Source organism: Capra hircus, chromosome 3 (assembly GCF_001704415.2).
Source record: "Capra hircus breed San Clemente chromosome 3, ASM170441v1, whole genome shotgun sequence".
NCBI classification, from domain to species: Eukaryota; Metazoa; Chordata; class Mammalia; order Artiodactyla; family Bovidae; genus Capra; species Capra hircus.
This window is the reverse complement of record NC_030810.1, coordinates 34,564,420-34,586,749: the sequence shown is the minus strand read 5'-3', so window position 1 is coordinate 34,586,749 and position 22,330 is coordinate 34,564,420. Positions and strand designations below refer to the sequence as shown.

The 22,330-nt window shown below is 41.6% G+C and overlaps 1 protein-coding gene across 4 annotated transcripts in view; it reads right to left on the bottom strand.

Annotated features, from left to right (window-relative positions):
- FGGY (FGGY carbohydrate kinase domain containing) overlaps positions 407-22,330 on the bottom strand; it is a 502,898-nt gene continuing 480,974 nt past the window's right edge. For 3 of the 4 annotated variants that reach the window (XM_013962793.2, XM_013962794.2, XM_005678344.2), the window contains exons 15-16: positions 6,415-6,476; positions 407-636 (exon numbers count right to left, since the gene is read on the bottom strand). In XM_013962793.2, coding sequence (XP_013818247.2) covers positions 555-636; positions 6,415-6,476 — 144 coding nt within the window. In that variant the 3' untranslated portion in view covers positions 407-554. The remainder of the gene's footprint in view (positions 637-6,414; positions 6,477-22,330) is intronic. The other variant, XM_018044764.1, reaches the window with a different exon arrangement.

Here is a 22,330-nt window from a genome sequence, read left to right as displayed (position 1 = left end):
TTTCTGTAAGTTTGAAATTATTTCCAAATAAAAAATTAATAACAAGTTTTTAGCCACCTCTAGAATAAACAGGAAATGGCAACCCACTCCAGTGTTCTTGCCTGGAGAATCCCAGGGGTGGCAGAGCCTGGTGAGCTGCCATTTATGGGGTCACACAGAGTCGGACACGACTGAAGCGACTTAGCAGTAGCAGAACAAACATTGGATGTCCCACATGAAGTGATGTAAGTCTTTAGTGGCTGACATCAAATCAATTACCAAGGACCATTTCTCCTGGATGGAATGATCCCCAAGTTCCAGTCCCATAGGAGATCCTATGATACCTGGTGAAACTTCCGTCTCCATGATGGTGCCCATAGCAACTACCAAGCAAATAATGGTGGTATTTTGAAATGGAAGACTCTAGTTTTGGTTACACATGTCTCAGTTTTCTTTATTAAAAGACAATGCAGAAATGAGTGAAATGATATCTAAGGGTCTCGAATGTAAGGTGAAATGACAGAGGTCCCCGATGCAATGGTATGAAACCTGGCATCAGCCCCTGCAAGCTCTGCTCAGTCCCCTTTCATGATGGCTGCATACTCCTTCTGGTGCTCAACCAGCTTCAGGAATACTTGATATTTCTTGTCATAATACCTGTAGGAAAAAATAATCATGTTGAATGATCTCAACAAAACGGTTGTGCAGCTTCCCCCAAGGTTTAGAAGAACAGGAATGTGTCTGTTACGGTTTTGCAGACACTTCCCACTTTTTGGAGGCAGACAGCAGCCTGAGTCACATGTTTCACACCCACTATCTTTAACCTCCATGGGTGAATCTACATCTCCATTTTAGAGCTGAAGGTTTTACATCTGAGAGTTGCTCAAGGAGACAAATCTAAAAGAGTATCACTAAAAATGGGCAGAGCTGGAATTCAAACTCAGGGCTACCTGCTTTCAAAGCCTCCACTATAACACAGTGAAAAACCTAGGGCTGACACAGGACTTTTCGCATTCTCAGCTTCAATAAGTGTTTCATATATGACTACTCCACCCCTACTCCAGTTTAGTGACTGGTTTAAAGTCATAGCCTGCCCAGAGATGAGACTGAGCATTTTAATCACCCTTTGCAGATTCTGCACCAGTATTTCCTTTGCAGACTGCTTTATCTGGGAGTAAAACCCCATGAAAACATGACTAACGCCTCTCCTGGAGCTGCACCCTGCCTTCCAGGCATCCCACAGAGGACCCTGCTTTCCTGTACTCTTGGGCTGAGTCTTCAGACGAGACGTGTTAGAACTATTGTTGCCCATGAGTCAGACAGCAGAGCAGCTGAAGCTACCTTGGCATCACAATCTTCAAAAGGACAACAGTAGCTAAGACCAGTTATACTTGCAGATGGCAGCTTGGCCCTTATTCCTTTTGGCTGGGAGAAAAGGTAAGGGGTTAATGAAACCTGTCTAACATGTCTTGGTAGATTCTGAGGTTCTTTGAAAAGAAGTCTTCATGAAGGAACTTTGGGGCAAGCTTGGGAATTGGGAGTGAGAGAGTGTAAGAGTAACCCTGGATTACACACAGGGACTTCTACCTGTAACACCCAGGGCTAAATGGATCAATAGGAACACAACCCCCCAATCCCATCCCAGCCCCTACCCCTAGCATTTCTACTTTAAGAATTCTGGTAACTTAAGAGCTGTGATGGGGCCAAACACAGGGTTAAGAAGTGGACTTTGAGGCCTGGGTTTGAATCTCAGCTTGGCCTCATTGCTAGTTGTGTGACCATGGATATTTTACTTAATCTATTCGTTCCTAAATGTCCTATTTCTAAATGGGACAGCTCTCAGCCTCAGACAGCTCTCTACCTCTAGAGAGCTGTTATGTGAACTAAATGAGGTAATATTTGAGAAGCTCTTAGAACAGCACTGGGATCATAGCAAGTGATATCAATGCTGGCTACGGCTACTCCTTAAAAATTAATGTTCCAGGATTATCATCAATCTTACTATATGTGTAGGTTCTACTAAAACTTGCTCTATGAGCCTCCGAATTTATTAACCACAGAATGATTTGGGTAACAGCAATTTGCTTCTTCTAATGTTGCTCTCTGACAGTCTAACGTCAAGAATTTTTTTTCACTATATGAGATGGATTTTCTGACTTTGGGGACACTTCTAGAAGGGAGCTTGGGTCAGTATTCCTTCCATACACTTGAAGATTTCCAGTTTTAATCCTGAAACCTTTGCAGCAACTTTGTACAGTGGGAAAAGCATCGGCTTTTCAGGCAGAGAAGCCTAGGTGATTTGGGGGAACTTCTTTAAATGGTCTGAGTCTCAGTTTCCCCGCTGTTAGAGGGATGATAACAGAACCTAATGTCATAGAGTGACTGAACTTTAAACATGAAAATGAACATGAAGTACTCTGCAGGCTGTCAAACTCTTGTACACGTGAGCTAATGTTCTCATATTCTTCTAGTATTCTGAAATGTCAAGAGACTGTTATTCAGGCATAAAAAAGAATGAAAGAATTAATGAAATCTGCAACCACATGGATGGACCTAGAGATTATCATACTAAGTAAAGTCAGAAAGAGAAAAATACCATATGCTATCAATTATACATGGAATAAAAAAAAAAAAACTACACAAATTAACTACTTACAAAACAGAAATATACTCACTGACATAGAAAACAAACTTATGGTTACCAGAAGAGAAAGGGAAGGAGGGATAAATTAGGAGCTTGGAATTAAAATATATACACTACTATATATAAAATAAATAAGCAACAAGAACCTACTGTATAGCACAAGGAACTATACTTAATATCTTGTAATGAACTATAATGGAAAAGAATCTAAAAAAGAATATATATATACACACACACACATATGCACACATATATACATGTCTGCATAACTGAATCACTTTGCTATATGCCTGACACATAGCACAACACGTTATAAATTAACTACACTTTAACAAAAAAAAGAGAGATGGATAGACTGTATTTTCCCTTTTTTATACATGGCAAGCTGAGGTCCCAAGGCACTTCTTTCCCTGTGCTTTTTATTTTTCAATCTTTTTTTTATTGTGGTAAAATATACATACCACGGGTTCCCTGGTGACTCAAATGGTAAAGTGTCTGTCTGCAATGTGGGAGACCTGGGCTCGATCCGTGTTGGCAAGATCCCGTGGAGAAGGAAATGGCAACCCACTCCAGTACTCCTGCCTAGAAAATTCCATAGACTGAGGAGCCTGGTAGGCTACAGTCTATGGGGTTGCAAAGAGTCGGACACGACTGAGCAACTTCACTTCACTTCATACATACCACCGTCTAGACATTTTAAACTGCACAATTTAGTAGTATTAAGCACATTCATATTGCTGTGCAGTCATCGCCACCATCCATCACGGAACTGTTTCCGTCTTGCAAAACTAAACCTCTACCCATGAAACAGCACCTTCCCTTTCCCTCCCCCTCCCTAGTCTCCAGCCACGACCATTCTATTTTCTGTCTCTCTGAATTCAGCTATTCTAGGTCCCTCATGTAAGTGGCATGCTACGCTAAGTCGCTTCAGTCGTGTTTGGCTCTGTGCAACCCTATGGACTTAGCCCGTCAGGCTTCTCTATCCATGGGATTCTCCAGGAAAGAATACTGGAGTGGCTTGCCATTTCCTTCTCCAGGGAGTTGCATGTAAATGGAATCATACGATACTTGTCATTTTGTGACTGACTCTTTTCACTAACATAATGTCCTCAAGGCCCATCCATGTTGCAGCATATTTCAGAATCCTATTTTTTTTAAGGCTGAGTAATATTCTATCATATGTACATACCACTTTTTCTTCATGTATTCAACTGTCAACGGACACCTAGGTTGCCTTCATTCAGCTACTGTGAATAATGCTGCTATGAACATGGGTGCCTAAATACTCAGAAGTGGAATTTCTGGGTTATATGATAATTCTATCTTTAAATTTTGAGGAACCATTGTATTATTTTCCACAGAGGATGCACCATTTTACATTCCCACTAGCAGTGGGCAAGGGATCCAGTTTTTCTGCACCCTTGTAAATAAAATGAAAAGTGAAAGTGTTAGTTGCTCAGTCTTTGTGACCCTATGGACTGTGGCCCGGCAGGCACCTCTGTCTACAGACTTCTCCAGGCAAGAACACTGGAGTGGGTAGCCATTCCCTTCTCCAGGGGATCTTCCCGACCCAGGGATTGAACCCAGGTCTCCTGCACTGCAGGTGGATTCTTTACCATCTGAGCCACCAGGGAAGCACATACTAGCTATTTTTTTGCTTTTTTGACAGTAGCCATCCTAATGACTGTAAATTGGTATCTCATTGTGGCTTTGACTTGCATTTCCCTAAAGATGAGTGATGTTGATCTTTTCTTGTGCTTACTGGCTGTATATTATTTTTGGAGAAATGTCTATTCAAGTCCTTTGCCCATTTTTGATTTGGGTTGTTGGTTTTCTTGTTGTTGAGTTTTAAGAGTTATCTGTATATAGATATTAATCCTTGATCAGATAATCCTCGATCCTTCCATCTTGGGTCTGTGTGGCACAGACCTGAGTGTTCTGTTCAGACAAGAACATGATTTGAGTCAAGGAGACGTGGAGAAGGGCCCAGAAGGGAACCGGCTTCTACTGGCAAATCTTCGGGCCACCTGCAGATGGCGCCAGAGCACCGTGTGTGGCTCCCTCACAGAGGCCCGCTCCCGGCAGACGGCAAGGAACCAAGGATTCTTCTCAAAAGAACACGTGGGATCCACTCAGAACGGAAAACCAGACTTTCCTCAAAAGTCTTCGGAGGGTCAGTGAGGAGATGGAAAGAAGAATCTGTTCCTAATTTCAACAAAGGAGGGATGTTGCTAGCCCAGGGCTCCCACCGGCACCTGGAACTCAGATCTCTCCATGTTCGGGCACTGAGCTCCTGCAGGCACCCCCGGTATTTAGAGAGGGGCTTATATTCAGGGATTAACAGTTCCCACTTGGAGACCTTGTAAGAGAATAAAAGGTGGATGGCTTTTTCCATGGACCATTCCACTCTGTTAAACGTTGATCATGCTTTGGTGGGATCAGCACCTTTTCCTGTCCATTACATAAGGTAGAATTTGCTTTTGTCTTAACCGCAAATACTTTCCTAAAACGATAAAAGCCACTGGCACAACTGTTCCTTCATCTCTAAACTGACAACCAGTGAGTCAGTATAGCTCCTTTTCATCTCTCGAATGGACTGTTGAAAAGCTTTCCATCTGGTCTCTCTGCTTCTACCCTCAGGCCCTCCCGTGCATCCTTAGAGGATCTTTCTAATACCTGCATCTGGACAGGTCCCACCACTCCTTAAAATTCACTATCTCCATTCTGCTGGTAGGATGAAACCTGAGGCCCTAAGCTCTCTCACAGCTCCCTCTGAGAGTTCCCCTACACCCTGTTCCATTTCCTGTCATCTCCCATCTCATACTTTGCATTTCAGGATTATGAGTTGTTTAGAGTTTCCTGAATATACGATGCTGTACCCACCTTTGTAACTTTGCCTTTATTATTCCCTCTACTGACAAAGTTCTTTTCGGTTTTGGTTTGACAATTTCTTTTAAGCATTTAAGGCAGGTAAACTTAACCTCTTCTCAAAAGGTTTCCCTTACCCCTACAGGGTCCAATTTTCTTCTGCTTTGGGTTACTTTATCACCTGGTAATACTTTTATTATCTAACATACCTGTTTGTCCTGAAGTGATCTATTATATAAATAAGATTGTGTCTTACTCTCTTCTAAGCCCTGCCTAGATGTCAAAGAGCATAATGGCTTAAAGATAGGAGGGACTCAGTAAATAAGTGTTTTGTGAATTGGGGTTAAAGCATTAATCAAAGTGATGGTGGTCTAATGCATGGCACGGGGAACTATACTCAATATTGTAATAACTGTAAAGGAACAGAATCTAAAGAAGACACACACACACAGGCACACACAGAGGCAGGCATATATATAACTGAACTGCTGTGCTGCACACCTGAAACTAACAGGATATTGTAAATCAAATATACGTCAACTAAAAACAAAAAAGTCATGTTGTAACCCTCAAAGTCACGTAATGCAAAGGCAAAGGGTGGAGGAACAGATAGATGCTACTGTGTGGGAAGACATGAGATTTCCATTTTAGGACAGATGAGACCAGATTTGCTGTTAATGATCTAAGGAAAACAACATTGATTTGAAAGTTCAAAAGTTAATATTTGACCCCCAGGTCTGGCCTTTCCTAGCTCTGTGATCTTAGGGAATTGAGAAGGACTTTACCTTTCTGAGACGCAGTTTTATCAACTAGTAAATGAAAAGGCTGGCTTGCTGACCCCTGTGGTTTATTCCAGCTCTAGAGTTGCATGTGTCTGCTGTTTTCATTCCTCAGCATTGTGGACAGAAAACATATAAACTTACCTTTTATCCTCATGTCTAGGAAACACAACTTTTCCAACTTTGCTCATTTTTGCCATTGCCTCCTGTCAAATAGAAAACAGAACACAGCTAAGTTGGAAAGTTAAAACCTAAGTGAGGCCTATCACAGGCAAAAACATGCTAATGAGAATTTATTTCCCCTGAAGAGATTCAGTGAGTTCCTTTTTTTTCAACATAATTTCTCTGGTGTTAAGATTAAAACCCAATGAATATTAAAAGTTACATCTACTACCATAAGCTTGGGCATAATAAATGATTGCCTATTGAGATCTCCAGTGCATAAACAACCTGGAAGGCAAAGCACTTTTGTGATGGCTCGCAGGGGGCTATGGGAGGGAACTACTGGACATGTTGGCCTGAGAAGGCAACATAATCTGCCACTGAGCCTGTTGTCCACTTAACTCACAACAGTAACTGAACAGAAGCCACTCTGCACCCAAACTTTAGGTCAGAATATTTAAGACCTCTTCATTTCACTTTCAGTTCTTTTCCCAGCAGTCTCTGCAACTGTGAGTACAGATGTGAGACCTCTGGGCTGAGCCTAACAGACTTGACCTCAGGACATTCTTGTCTTTACAGTGGGGCAGGTGGGCAGTCAGCAAGTTGTAGTGTCTTGGGTGGACATGGTTGGAATGAACAGCAGCAAGATCAACCACAGATTGCATTGGCTCCATTGCATGAACGGAGAGGTCAGGTTTCCTTGGGTGGTCTCCTAATGTTGTTAAGTCCGTGGGAAAGTTAGGGAAGTTGAGTGAACCCATACTTTGTGGAGTCCAAAGTCTTGACTTTGGGAGATTGCAAGCAATAGCATGACAAAGCTCCTCAGAAGAGGTCCTGTCTTGGGAACAGCTATTGAACTCTAATTGTTAGGGATGTAGTCATTCGGGGTCACATATGTACAACTTCTTACTCTATACATGCATTAATTACGAGGTACCAGACACTGTGCTAGGAATACAGATTTGTGTAAGACATGCTGTATGGCCTAGAGAAACTCACATATTAGCAGAGGAGGAAAGAAACCTAAGACTCTGGCTACCACACACAATGTGAAAGGCCTGGGTGTCTTCAAAACATGCCCAAGTGTTTCCTTGAACATCTTACCACTTTACTAGTGAGTTATTTATTTACATACACATGCATATGTATTCATACAATTCTATAAACATTATATTTATTATTTATCACTAATTCTGGTGTGGCAAGTCATGTACTTTCTAGTTTATATTCCTTCTCTGCCTCTTCATCCTTCGTTCTAACCAGAATGTAAGCTACATAGGCTGGGAGATATGTCTATTTGCTGCTTAATCTCAGTACCTAGAATATTCATAAAACATATTGAGCCCCTTCCATGTGCCAAGCACAGCATTCAACATATATGGAAAACAGAGATGAAGAATAAGTGGTCCTTTCATCAAGGAGCTCACCATGGAATGGAAAAGACATTTACTGCAATCAAAATAGAATGTGATAAATACATGCTCGAGGCAGATAAACTTCTTTTCAATAGTTATTCAAGGATTAAGAAACTTGACACCTTTTCATCTGCTAATCACTTACACATATTTCCAATCTGGCAAATATGTTCTACCTGCTCTTTCCCAAGGATGCCATGGACATTCCGACTAGTTATCTGGCTTCCTAGTGTCCAGTGGTTTTAAAAGTGCTGTTTGGGAGGTCAGCGATGCTGAGTAAGAAGCCCACTGACAGAAGGAAAAAAAAACAGCAGGCTTACTAAGGAGGAGGTTTGAAAAATTATGAAAAATTATTGAAAAGGGAATCAAGGTGAAAGGATAAGAACCAACAAAGGGCAGTCTGGAGACATTTTGTAAAAGAGCAACCATATCTTAGTGTGGTCACTGCTGTTCCACTTAGCAAGAATATTTAAAGAGCTCTGCTCACCCCAATGTATGTCAGAAAGTTCTCCATAAACTAAATTCTGATTTCCTTTAAAGCAGGTCCCATGTGTTGCTGAGATGGTCACAGTCATCCTCCTCACCAACTTTGCCACTAGGTCTCCTGTTTCGGGCTTGCTTCTTCCTTCACAGCGGTGCTCTGTTCTGCTCTGCTTGTTTTAGGGCAGACCTGCCTGCTCTGACTCTTAAAAATACCCTGGGGGAATCCACGGCATTGGGCTTAGGCTTTAGACTTCAGCCGACATTCCAAGACCGCCTTCATGGGTGGGATCCAGGAAACTTGTATTATACAAGAAGCATCATAAATGTCACTTGCCTTCCCACCATAATGGATGTGTAGACACATGGCAGATAGCAAGAAATTCTTTCTTCCTGTCTTCATGTTACTTTTGCTTATTTTTAAAATAAATTTTTGAGGAATAAAAGCAATAGAGATTTCAAAGGTTTAACAAGAGGTTATTTTGTTTCTCACAAAAGTACAGATTTAAGACATTAAGCTGAGCTCAGGTACTGATTCCACAGAAGGTCTTTCCTGACTCATCCTCACTGCCTGCCTCCCACCTAGAATGGGTTATCTGCTACCCTAGAAACTTGTGCTTCCATCTATCACAGCATTTATGACACAGTACCACAATTTTTTGTTTACACATAGCTGCCCCAACTAGACTCCTGCTCCTTAAGCAGCAACTCTTTTAACTATTTCCACTGCCAAACTCAGCATCTGGTGTATCATACGTGCCCAGCAAATGTCTATGGGATGAATGAACTTAAGGACCATACACGTGAAGGAATGTTAAAATGGAAGTTCTGTCTGAGAGCTAAAGTTGACAGATATAAGATACCAAAGTGAGCTGGAAACAGACCACCCTGAAAGGGTAGCTGAGGACCCATAAATCAACTCTGAAACCTTTCATCCATGTGGAAGGTCAGAAAAAGAGGTGGAATTTTAGGAGGGAGCTGTGTGTGGACTGAGCATCAGGTCTCCTTCCAGGGGAGGGGGTGGGAGCATGGTTTCACTGATATCAACTGGTATCTGGACATATGTCCCTGAGGTTGTGGGACAGGGTGTGCTGAGTATACCTCCTGTCTGGAGGAGACACACTGGCTGGCAGCTTTGGTGTAGAAGTGAAGGAGGGTTGCTCTGGGATCAGCCAGTACTGCCAGTGTCTGTCAGACTTCACAAGGCATGACTGTTTTCCACAGACCTGAGGTGGCCACAGGTGAGAGGGCTTTGTGGGTTGTCTTAGATCCTGGCCAGTATGGCTATCTAATGAGGAGAGGGAACCTGCACTGGGAACCTGCTATAAAGCACAGAAAGCTCAGCTCAGTGCTCTGTGATGATCTCCATGGTTGGGATGGGGGTGGGATGGCAGGCAGGTCCAAGAGAGAGAGGGTATATGTGTACAAATAGCTGATTCAGTTCACTGTACAGCAGAAATGAACACAACATTGTAAAGCATTATATTCCAATTAAAAGAGAGAGAAAAAAGTAGCTTGAGGCAACCTACTGGATTTTTAAGGAATTAAAAGAGCTACTAGAACAGAGAAGGACAAGGACAAGATACAATGAGATATCTACAGAAGTGGAGAGTCTCCCTAAAAAATCTGCAATGGAGCCTAGCTGTAAATACATTTTTGACTTAGCACCAAGTCCATTTATGACAGTGCCATTCAAGATAAGAACTTTCCTACACCCCTTAACTCTCTTCCTTTCCAGCTTCCAACCACCTCTGAAGAACAAGAAGAAAGCTAACATATTCTTGGAGAGAAAGTGAATGAGGAAAAAAAGAAGAATCTAATCACAGCCATCTCTTCATATCTCCAGCAGTTCTGGCTGGAGGAATGAGGAGCTATCTTATCTTTAGATGAACATTGACGTGATGACCAGGATACATTTCTTGGTATTCTAATGTTGGAATTTTGGTTATGTCTCATGACTTACAGGGACCATAAAACCCATATTATCTAAGTGACTTTCTGCTTACTTAAGAAAGTAATGGGACTACCAAAATTTTTAACTAGGCCTAAGAGAAACTAGCTAAAGTGAACAGATATAAAGGGACAGTGGGAGTAAAAAATACAGTTGTTTTTCAATTCAGCCTCAAAAATTGTGTATATGTGCATAATAAACAATAGATGAAAATATATTAAAGAATCAGGTTCAGGAGCATGGGTGGTTAGTTTTTTAGTGTTCACTTGTTTTTTCTGTCTTCACTTGATACAGTGGCATAAAGGGATTTGATCATTTGAAGGAGAATAAAACAAAACTGCACTCTAAAAAAAAAGTGATGCTTCTAGAGGCAATCAAAATGACTCGTGGTCATTCTCCTCTCTTCTGGGAGGTAGGGCTCATTAAGGGTATTCGACACAACATGGAGAATACCCAGAGGATTGGTGCTGTCATCAGAAACGGCACTGCTGAGTTTTCCCATTTTTCCAAATCATTAACATAAAACTGAAACCTCATGAACCCACTGGCTGCAGTAAATCTGGAAATTACCACAGCATAACAATATGAAATTATTATGGAAATGCTGACACGTGCTAAATATAGTCACCCCCCACAATATATTTCTGTTCAAAAGGGTTTATTTGAAGTTGGCCTCAAAATTCATTCTTTTTGTCAGCAGGCAAGAGCCGGACAATCTGGATTTGTAGCACGCTACCCTCTTTGTTGGGGAGTCTAGACAGAAACAGCGAAGACAGGGACTTTCCTCTTTCCTTTTTGCCCACACAATGAGAGCTTTTGAAAACAAAATATTTGGTAAAATCGCCTTTTAATCATTTCTTTTCTTTCTCTCTATAAGGCCGAGCTATAAATAAACCATGAAAGTTCACATTTGATCGTCACTTCTGTAAGAAAAAATAGGAGCCCTGTACCAGGGGCATGAAAGGCCGCATTCATGGGGAATGACCCTTCCCTGCCGTGTCAAGGCCGAGATACCAGTCCGCACACACAGCTCACCACTTTCCTGGGAGCAGCGCTGGCAGCCACCAGGCCTGTGTAGGCCCAGAGAACTCCCAGTTCTCACGTGTTCCAGACTGGCTTGGGAGCCACCGAAGGGCTGTAGGCTACACTGGGTGAGGTACCCAGGGAAGTTAGGTTCAAGAAAGGAAGGCGCTCATCAGCACCCACGGACAAGAAGGGGATTCCGAGAGTGGCAGACAGAAATGTCGGCAATTTGGGGAGCAGGGGATTTGATACTTCCCATCCCACCCAGGAGAAGGGGGACAATGACCTTAAGACTTTGGGAAGGCTGGCAGGTAGTCTAGACTTAGGCACCGAAGTGCAATGCAAGTTTGGCAGTGTTGAGCCATGGTCTACAGGGAAGAATAACCACAACCTGGCCTGGTGGGAGCTAAACTGTGACTCCCAAAAGGCAGGAACCATGTCACTCTAAGTCTCATGCTGAACATGGTCCTAGCACATAAGGGCATAGTTGCTTGGCTCATGTTGGCTGAGCTACTGAATGAAAGGGTGGTGACATTCACGCCAGAGGTAATGGAAGATCACCTAGTGGTGTTTCTAAAATAGCATACATGTGCTCCAGGGAGTGCTGGAGACGATCTCCTAAGATTTCAGAAGAAAATATTGGGAGTGCTACTTATACGACTTTAAGTCTGAGGAAATCAATTCAGCTTTAACATGCAGATTGTCACCAGTTCTAAAAGCTGGGGCACACACCAGTCATGAATGAGTAAGATGAGCAAGGCCTCCTAAAGGGAGGACAAGAGTGCTGCCCCGCCACAGAGGACAGCAGGGCTCTCCGTGCTGTGGCCCCGGCCTCCAGGGGTTTGCCACACGTCATCACTTACATGTTCCAGGTTGGTAGGTTTAGGTGCAAGCGTGCGTGTGCAGTTGCTAAGTCACGCCTGACTCTTTGTGACCCCATGGACTGTATAGCCAGCCAAGCTCCTCCATCCATGGGATTTCCCAGGCAAGAATACTGGAGGGGGTTGCCATTTCCTCCTCCAGGGGTCTTCTTGACCCAGGGATTGAACCTGTGTCTCCCACGTCTCCTGCTTGGCAGGTGGATTCTTTACCACTGAGTCACCTGGAAAGCTAATAAGTCAGATAGACAAAGATAAATACTGTATGACGTCATTTATATGTGGAATTAAAAAAAAAAAAACAAATAAATTCATATGTAAAACAGTAGAGGACAAACCAGTGTTTACCAATTAGGACAAGGATGGAAGGATGGGTAAGATGGGGGTAGGAGGTTGAGAGAAATAAATCATGCATAAAATAGATAAGCAGTAAGCATATACTGTACTATTGTACAGCACAGGGAATCATAGTCTTTATCTTGTAATAACTTCATGGAGTATAATCGGTAAAAATACTGAATCACTATGCTGTATACTTGAAATTAACATAATATCATAAATCAACTATACTTTAATTAAAAAAGAAAAAGAATACTGTTTGATATATATAGAGGCACATACACAATCATTTAGAAATTGTCAATAATCATTTAAAAATCATTAAAAACTCATCTGGCCATAGACAGTGTAACTTCAGTTATTGAATAATGTTAGTATGATGCTATTATTATGAAATAGTATCTTATTTCAGCTCTATTTCAGTTGTTTTATGTGTAAATAATCTACAAGCACAGTAGAATATGTATATGCTTTTTCATAAATAAGTTTCCATGTATTTAGGATGTAAGTTCAATTTTTTTTAAACTGATGGGAGTTTATGAGCCAAAAAGCAAGGTATCCATTGGCCCAGCAGTCAACTCTCATGGTTGTTGCTAGGTTACCAGTTCAGCCAAGATATTGCAGATGTTACTTTGTGCTGTGCATTATACTAATCACTTTATGTACATGACTCTTTAAATTCTCAAAATGACTATGACACAGATATCATCATCTATCTTCACTTTATGGACCAAGAAGTGAACGGAGAGTATGAGGAATTTGCCTAAGGTAAGAAAGTGAATATGCAATAAAGCTAGAATTCAGACCCACCTCTGACTCCAGGCTTTTGGTTAGCCCTACACTCAGCCATGACCCTCCTGTCCTCCTTGCAATGCAGAAACCTTGCGCTTGAGTCCCCTGGTGGTGGTGGTTTAATAAGTTGTGTTCAACTCTTGTGACTCCGTGGATTGTAGCCTGCCAGGCTCCTCTGTCCATGGGATTTCCCAGGCAAGAATACTGGAGTGGGTTGCCATTTCCCTCTTCAAGGCAGCCACCAGGGAAACCCTGAGTCCCCTGGGCTTGAGTTCAAATCTCACTTCTGCTGCTGATTAGCCGTGTGATCAATGTGTGTGCGTTTGTGAGACACACCAATACAGAACACTGTACCTTTTTTCAAAGATGCTGACACATAGCTCCGAAATACATGAATCTGCCTTCTTGAGGAACTCTGACTCATTTTACTGGAACAACAAGTTCACATGCTAATGTGTGGGCTGAGGCACATGACCCTTCCGTAGAAAAACAAAGTACAGCAATGTGATTTTCCTCCAGCAAGTGTTAAGAAATGGCTCGTTGTTCTTCTGTTTGTTTTTCGTTTTGACACACTCATCTTTTGACCTGCACCTGGTATTCTGTGTAACCTCTGTGACAACAACAACTGAGAAGCAAGAAAGGATGAGAGAAAGGAAAGTAAGTCTTCATCACTAATCATGACATAAAGACTCACACCTCATTTATAATTTTAAATACTTGGAATCAATCTACCTACTTGTATGTGAAATTATATTGTCAATTTATCTGCATCCTTGCTTACTGTCTATTTCTTCCTTGGCTTTCACATCTACTCCTTCCTTGTGAACCTCAGCTCTATGAAATCAGGTCTGTGGCTTTCTTATTCACTGATGTATCCTTAGCTTTTAGGAGGATGTTCACTGAAGGTTATTTGAAAGCATACACTAATTAAGTGCCTGTTCTGGTGAGGCACTGTACATCTATATCTTGCCTCATTTGATGCTCACAAACATTCTATAATGAAGGACTTATTATCTAAATTTATAATGAGGAAACAGAGGCTCAGAGCGGTTAAGTGACTTTCCCAAGCTAGTAGATGGATTAGCTGGGATTTGAAACTTGCTTTCACTCATGAATAAGACCAGGCCTATTCCTTGACAAGCTCACAGTTTATACATCTCCAGCATTAGTTCAAGACAATTTATCTTGCTCTGATGACTTTAAGGCCCTGTAAAACCCTAAAAGCTTGCTTTCTCCATCATCAAAGACAAATTCAATTATAGTTATGATATTGTGCTCACAAAGGCAGGAAGATTCGTTGATGTATGGAAAGACTGTTCATATTAATTTCTGACACAAACAAAATTATTGCCAGCTGTATAACCCTGAGTAAGGCTCTAGCCCTCCCTGGGACTCACTTTCCTTATCAGCAAAATAAAGGGATTGGATTAGATTATTTTTAAAATCTTTTCCAGCTTTGCAATCTGTTGGTTCCATGTACATGTCTTTTTTTAATTAACTCTCAGTTGACAAATGAACCAGTTACTCTCAATGGTACATTTTATTAGGGTTTTGTTTTTTTTAAACTAGGTTCACTCTAAGAGGGAATATACCTACCGTGCTTTCCCAACAAAGTACAGCCTCATTCCAAGTCAACCATGCAATCATGGTAGAGGGGGGTGTTCCCTTAATAGGTAAGGATACCTACCACTGTGATATTTTGAGATGCGGTCCTAATACACGGCCTGGTTGCAAAGGGGTTGGGACCTAAAATGAATAGCTGAGTGACTATTCATCCTACTTACATTGGTTTGACTTGGCTCTTATGAGTTTTCTCAAAGGCAAAGTATCAAGCTTCTTGCTAAAAGCATCAAATTATAGACTTCAAAACTGCAAGCTATCACCCATTTAATAATCTGTGATCGACTGAAAAACAAATGGTCCTGCTGATATTTCTGGCTGAGTACTACAGTAAGCTGTAACAGAAATAATACTAATAACAATAAATTAACAACAAAAATAATAATGGCAGCTAATGGCCTAATACTCTATTAAACACTTTTTTGTTGCTGTTGTTGAGTCACTACGTTGTGTATGATTCTTTGTGACCCCACTGACTGTAGCTTGCCAGGCTCCTATGGAATTTTCCAGGCAAGAATACTGGAGCCAGTTGCCATTTCCTACTCTCTCCAAGGGATCTTCATGACCTAAGGATTGAACTCATGTCTCTTGTGTCTCCCGCATTGAAGGCGGATTCTTTACCATTGCGCCACTTGGGAAGCCCCATTAAACACTTTACCTCCTTCACATCCCCAACTGAAAGATGAGGAGACAAACAGTTTTGGGATTCTATTCTTAACCATTCTGGAGAAGGCAATGGCACCCCACTCCAGTACTCTTGCCTGGAAAATCCCATGGACGGAGGAGCCTGGTAGGCTGCAGTCCAAGGGGTTGCTAAGAGTCGGACATGACTGAGAGACTTCACTTTGACTTTTCACTTTCATGCATTGGAAAAGGAAACGGCAACCCACTCCAGTGTTCTTGCCTGGAGAATCCCAGGGATGGGGGAGCCTGGTAGGCTGCCACCTATGGGGTTGCACAGAGTCGGACACGACTGAAGCGACTTAGCAGCAGCAGCATTCTTAACCATTCACAGTGGAACAAAGGCTTTGGTGATAAAAGAGACCATAATTCAAACCCTAGCTCTGCCATTTAACACTATTGAGTCTCAGTTTTAAAAATGGGAATCTTAATACCTATTATATAGGTATATTGTTATGAAATAAATGATTAAAAGCATAGTGATTGTTATTATTACTTCTACTATTTACTCATCAACTGAAACAAACCTTATTTTCCCAGAAGCTTTATTAAAAGTAAGAGTTAACATGTATTACTCATACTTGGATATATGTTTCAGGTTGGTGGGGTGGGTGCATTAGGGAAGGTGGTGGATGTCAACAGTCTCATGGCTCCTTATCATCATTTCTGGATGACTGCTTCTCCATCTGCAAGCAAAAACCTCTTCTCTGAGTTTTATGCCATCTAACGATAGAGATACAATCATATTTAGTTCCTCTGTATCTCCGTGCTATCATCATTAGCCTCCTGCTGATGTCAAATGAGCCTAAGGCTTAGATATCATCTCCCTATCTATCCATCCAGGGGTTTGTCATCATCATGTACTTCAGCGTCTGTCTATAAGACCCATCCAATGCTTGAGTCTTATGGTTTCCAAGTGTTTTCAATATTATAATTGCCACTTTCTGACTTCAGTTGCCCAATAATTTAATCGTTTGCCACATCATTCCTATCAAATGTCTTCCTCCACCCGACAGTTATTGCCAGAATCTCAGTCCCTTTTTTTCAGTCTATATACCTCTTCTGACTTACTTCTTCCGTATATAGGGGTGAGTCCCCATCCATTAAATCAAACACTGATCAATAAGAGTCACCACTAATTCTCTTTTATTTGTTAAATTCAATTGATACATCTAATCCACAGATATTCCTTAGCTAGAATATGCTTCATTTATGGCTGTAGGAGAAAAACAAAGTTTAGGAAGGAGTAGACTGATGGGAGATTGCAACTTGAGAAAATACAGGATCCTGAAAGTTCTCAGGGTCCAAACACCTTGGAAATTTACACTTCCTGTTTCAAAGCTAATTTTGTATTGTGAAGATATTTTTTGGTCAATAGATCAGGCACCATAATTGATAGCAGAAAATAACAATGTGATGGCATTAACATTTTTTAATGTTCCAAATCTGATGTATTTATTTTATTATACTCTGTTGTAAAACCAAAAATTCCCCCATTGCACAGAGCCCAATATCCTATAAGATCATGAAAAAGTGGTGTAGGGCATGCAAGACATGATGACTGAGCTGCAAGGGATGTTGGGCAGTCACTAGTCAATTTCTCTGTGTTTAGGTTGGTAAATAACCAAATTTTCTAAGACACAGGTATTTTTCCATCTATCTTGTCCTCCACACTCCTTAAAGCTCCATGTTTTAGGTTTCCAACTCTCCTAGATCAGAGTCATATAGAAGTGGGGCATGCACATCCTGGTCCAGCCTTTGGGGTTGGCGTTAGACTGCTTTATGGTACAGATGTGCTTCTGGATATGCCAAAATGCATTTCAAACCTACATTAGGAGGACAAGGACAAGCAGAGAGAATGCATCTGAAACCAGGAGTAGAGGAGGCCGAAGACGTTGGCAAAGCATTGAAAGCATGAGAAAGCCTGGAGGGAAACTGGGAAGGAAGGAGAGAGCTGAGGTACACAGAATAAAAAAAGCACAGCAGGCAGGTCCAGGATAAATCATATGTGTCCTTTTAAGTTGGTTTATGAGCTTTTTTTTGTGTTCCCAAAGCCCCCTCTATCTTAGCACTTGGCACGCAGTAGGATAAATGTCTGTTTACTTACATGTTTCTTACACTAGACAGTGAGAGCTCAGAGGAGAGAGGCCATTAATTTTACCAGTATCCTCAACAATTGATATAATGTGACTTTTCAATAAATAACGTTGAGAGAGTGAAAGAACGAAAGAGTAGATAGATCAATGAATGAATGAATCGGGGACGGGATATCTGTATAATTCAACTTTGGGATCTCCCTCAGCTGTACTTTCTGATATTTGCTGTCAGGTCAGCCTATTCTTCACTTTCAGATATCACACAGTTAAGACCATGGGCTCTGGACTGCCTAGATCAGAGCCTTGGCTCTTTTAACTGAATGGCTTAGGCAATTTAATAACCTCTTTATGCCTCGGTATACTCATCTGTAAAGTAGAAACAATAGATATAATTACTCATAGAGTTAGTAAGACAAGAGAAAATACATGCAAACCATCTAATTTAGTGCCTGGCACAAGTGAGAGCTAAAAAATTTGTTATTTTTATAAAAATCTCCACTATCTCCATCCCAGCACTATACAGGATCTTATATTGTTTTCTTGAGCACTACTATTTAAAGACAGCACTTCTGCTACATGTGACATGCTGCCTGGGCAGGGGATTGATAAAGAGCATGGAATGAAGGCATTGCTCAACCCTGAATGCCAACTGATGCCTCTGGTTAATGCGGGGAAGGAAGAAGGACAATGAGCAGAATGGGGCCTCTAGGCAATAAAAGTTGTAGGAGCTTGTAGGTTTAGAAATACAGAGTTTATTTTTGGGTTGGACTTCCAGGCCTTTTACATAAAACAAAGAAAACAACAACTATGTCAGCTGTGTTTATGAACATGAGCTTGCACTGGCTTTCTCAAAACATAGGGAATTCAGTCTACTTCCCTCTGTTTACTAAATTATTGACAAACACATGATGTACTAGAAAGAAGACTGACCTGGAAATCAGGAGGCTCTGGTCCTGTATGAATCTCAGTCTGGGCTCGGTAATTTTGAATGAACTGCTTCCTTTCTTTGGATACTAGTTTCCTCATCTCCAAAACGAGAAGTCTGAGCCAGATAATGTTTTACTTTTCAACAAATAGTTATTGAGGATCCACTGTGTGCCAGACATTGTACTAGGCACTCTGGATACGTAAGTGAGTCAGATGGCTCTGATCCTTGACCTCATGGAGTTTAGAGTCTATTAGAAAAACACGGGAGCTATGTGAGAGCGCCAGATGGAGACAAAACTAGTTTGGGGGCTTAGCGAACTATCTGAAGGTTCACAAGGACATGGGCAAACAGTTAAAGAAAATTGATGAAGAGGGTCCCAGGCTGAAGAAAAGGCATATTTGCAGGTCCCAAGTCAAGATAATATGGCACATTCGAAGAACTAAAAGAAGTCCAAGGTGGTTTGTAGACAGAATGCAGGGAAAGAGTGAAAACAGACAAAGCTACAAATGAAGGCAGGAATAGGTTTTGGGGTGGCCTTTTAAAATCATGTTAAAGGTTTCCAACATTATGCCAAAGTCAAGGCAAAGACACTGAAGATTTTTAAGCTAAAGCATCCTATTCAAGTTTGTAAAAGATCACTTTGGTAGATGTGTAGAGAATGGATTAGTGTGGTAGAAGTGGTGGTAGGGAACCCATTCAAGAGGCTCTTGAGAAGTCCAGGTGAGAGCTGACGGTGGCTTGGACCAGGATGGGGCTGTGCAATTAAAGCAAAGTGGAGAATTAAAGAGACACAATGAGTAGTTTAGAAAGAGACCAGGAGAGACCAAAGTGGAGGAAGAAGAAGAGGGTGGGCTCCGAATGTCCTTGAGGTCCTGGCAGAAGTGATTAAATAGATGTGGTACCATTACCTACAGTGCCACGTCCTAAGCTAGCACCAGTTCTGCAGGCAAAGGTGGAGATGCTGAGTTCAGGTTTGAACCTGTTTAAACTGAGACGCCTGTGAGATCTTGAAGTGTAGATGTAGAGCTGCTTGCATATCAATAGAAAGTGAATCCTTAGAAGTGGCTGAGAGGAACAAGATGTTATAGGTACAGAGGAGAGACAGGAGCTGACAAGGAATCTGGAAAACAGCATTAAGAGCATCTCAGTAGGAGGAAAATCAAGAAAGTATGCTGTCAATGGGAAAGTGTTTCCAAACGAACTTATCTATGAAACAGAAACAGACTCACAGACAGAGAGGACAGACTTGTGTTCGCCAAGGGGAGGGAGAGTGAGTGGGGGGGAATGGATTGGGAGTTTGCAGGTAACAAGGTCCTACTGTATAGCACAGCAAACTATATTCAGTATCCTGTGATAAACCATAATGGAAAAGAATGCAAAAATGAATGCATATATATATATTTATTTATTTATATATGAATAATGGAATTACTTTGCTGTCCAATAGAAATTAACACAATATTGTAACTCAACTATACTTTAATCAAGTTTAAAAAAATAAAAAGAAAAGTGTTTCAATGAAGCTTGTACGCCACATTGCAAAATGCTGCTCAGGGTAAAGCAGGGTAAGGCCCGGACAGTCCTTTGTGGTGTGCAGTGACCTAGGTTGGCATTAGTGACCTAAACTATCGTGATTCTGGTCGATTTGTGGAAGAGGAAGGCAGATCATGTTTGGTTGAGGAGGGAGGTGGTGTGTAAGAAAATCATGACAGGGCTTCCCTGGTGGCTAAGTGGTAAGGAATTCTCCTGCCAATGCAGGAGACATGGGTTCGATCCCTGATCTGTGAAGATCCCACATGCCACAGAGCAACTAAACCCCTGTGTCAAAACTACTGAGCCTGTGCTCTAGAGCCCACACACCACAACTTCTGAAGCCCACATGCCTAGAGCCCACACTCAGCAACAAGAGAAGCCACTCCAGTGAGAAGCTGGTGCACAACAGCTAGAGAGCAGCCCCCACTCACCACAACTAGAGAAAAGTCCGCACAGCAAGGAAGACCCGGAACCACCAAAAATAAACAAATAGAGTGATGCAAAATAAAGAAAATCACGACAATGATGCTGGCCACTTTTTAAAGCATTTTTGACTGTGAGAGGCAGTAACTGGAGGGGCTGATAGGGAGAAGAAGAGATTTTATTTTTAAGATGAGAGTTTGTGGTAGTACTGTCCAATAGAAATAATGTGAATTCTGTAAGTAATTTTAAATTTCCTAGAAGCCATTTAAAAAAGTGAAAAGAAATTGCTGAACTTTATTTTAATGTCTTTTATTTGCCCTATTATATCCCAAATATCTTTTCAACAAGATAAAAATTATTAATGAAGCAGTCTATGTTCTTGTATTCATACTAAATCTTCGAAATCTGGTATGTCTTCTACACATTTCAGTTTGTTCTGGCCACATTTCAAGTGCTCAGTAACTGTCTGATGAGTGGCTACAGTGTGGAATAGCACAAGTTTGGAGCAGCTTTAAATATTGATGGGGAGTTTGTATGGAAGGAGAGGCTAAATACGCCAGAGGAAGACACCAATGGATTATCAAAGGTAGCGGGAGGTGGAGGAGCCTCTGATGACAGGTAGGGTGTCTTTTCCACTCTACCAAATGTAAAGGAGCAAAAGGCTGCATCTGGATGTAAGCAGTGGCATGCTGATAAATGCTCAACAACTGGCTCTATATATTTAAAAAAAAAAGGCTCTGATTCATAGCACTGGGGTGTAAAGACTTCCACTATGGCTGATTTCATGGGAAAACAATGGAAACAGTGAGAGACTTTATTTTGGGGGGCTCCAAAATCACTGCAGATGGTGACTGCAGCCATGAAATTAAAAGACACTTGCTCCCTGGAAGAAAAGCTATGACCAACCTAGGCAGCATATTAAAAAGCAGAGATATTACTTTGCCAACAAAGGTCCATCTAGTCAAAGCTATGGTTTTTCCAGTGGTCATGTATGGATGTGAGAGTTGAACTATAAAGAAAGCTGAGTGCCGAAGAATTGATGCTTTTGAACTGTGGTGTTGGAGAAGACTCTTGAGAGTGTCTTGGACTGCAAGGAGATTTAACCAGTCAACCCTAAACTAAATCAGTCCTGAATATTCATTGGAAGGACTGATGCTGAAGCTGAAGCTCCAATACTTTGGCCACCTGATGTGAAGAGCTGACTCATTGGAAAAGACCCTGATGCTGAGAAAGACTGAAGGCAAGAGGAAAAGGGGATGACAGAAGATGAGATGGTTGGATGGCATCACCGACTGTATGGACATGATTTGAGTGAGCTCTGGGAGTTGGTGATGGACAGGGAAGCCTGGCATGCTGCAGTCCACGGGGTCACAAAGAGTCAGACACAACTGAGTGGCTGAACTGAACTAAATGTGATGTCACTGAAAGTGAAGCTGGGCAGAGATGCCCACAGTTGCCTCCTGGGAGCAGGCAAGTCAGCTTCAGCACATCACTGGATATGAGAAACACAGGTTTGACAGTAGGTGTCTTTCCAATGGCTTTATTTTCTTTTTGAGGTAGTTGGGGGTTGAAAATAAATAGGAGGTCATATGCCTGAATGTTGAGAGGAAAGATAGGGCTGGGAATGGAGAAGATTTGATATCATGTTGCAGAAAATTAGAGACTTATCTGATGTATTAGTCTGGTTTCTATGAGGAAACAGATGGACACCCACATTGGGGAACTGAAGTAAAGCTTAA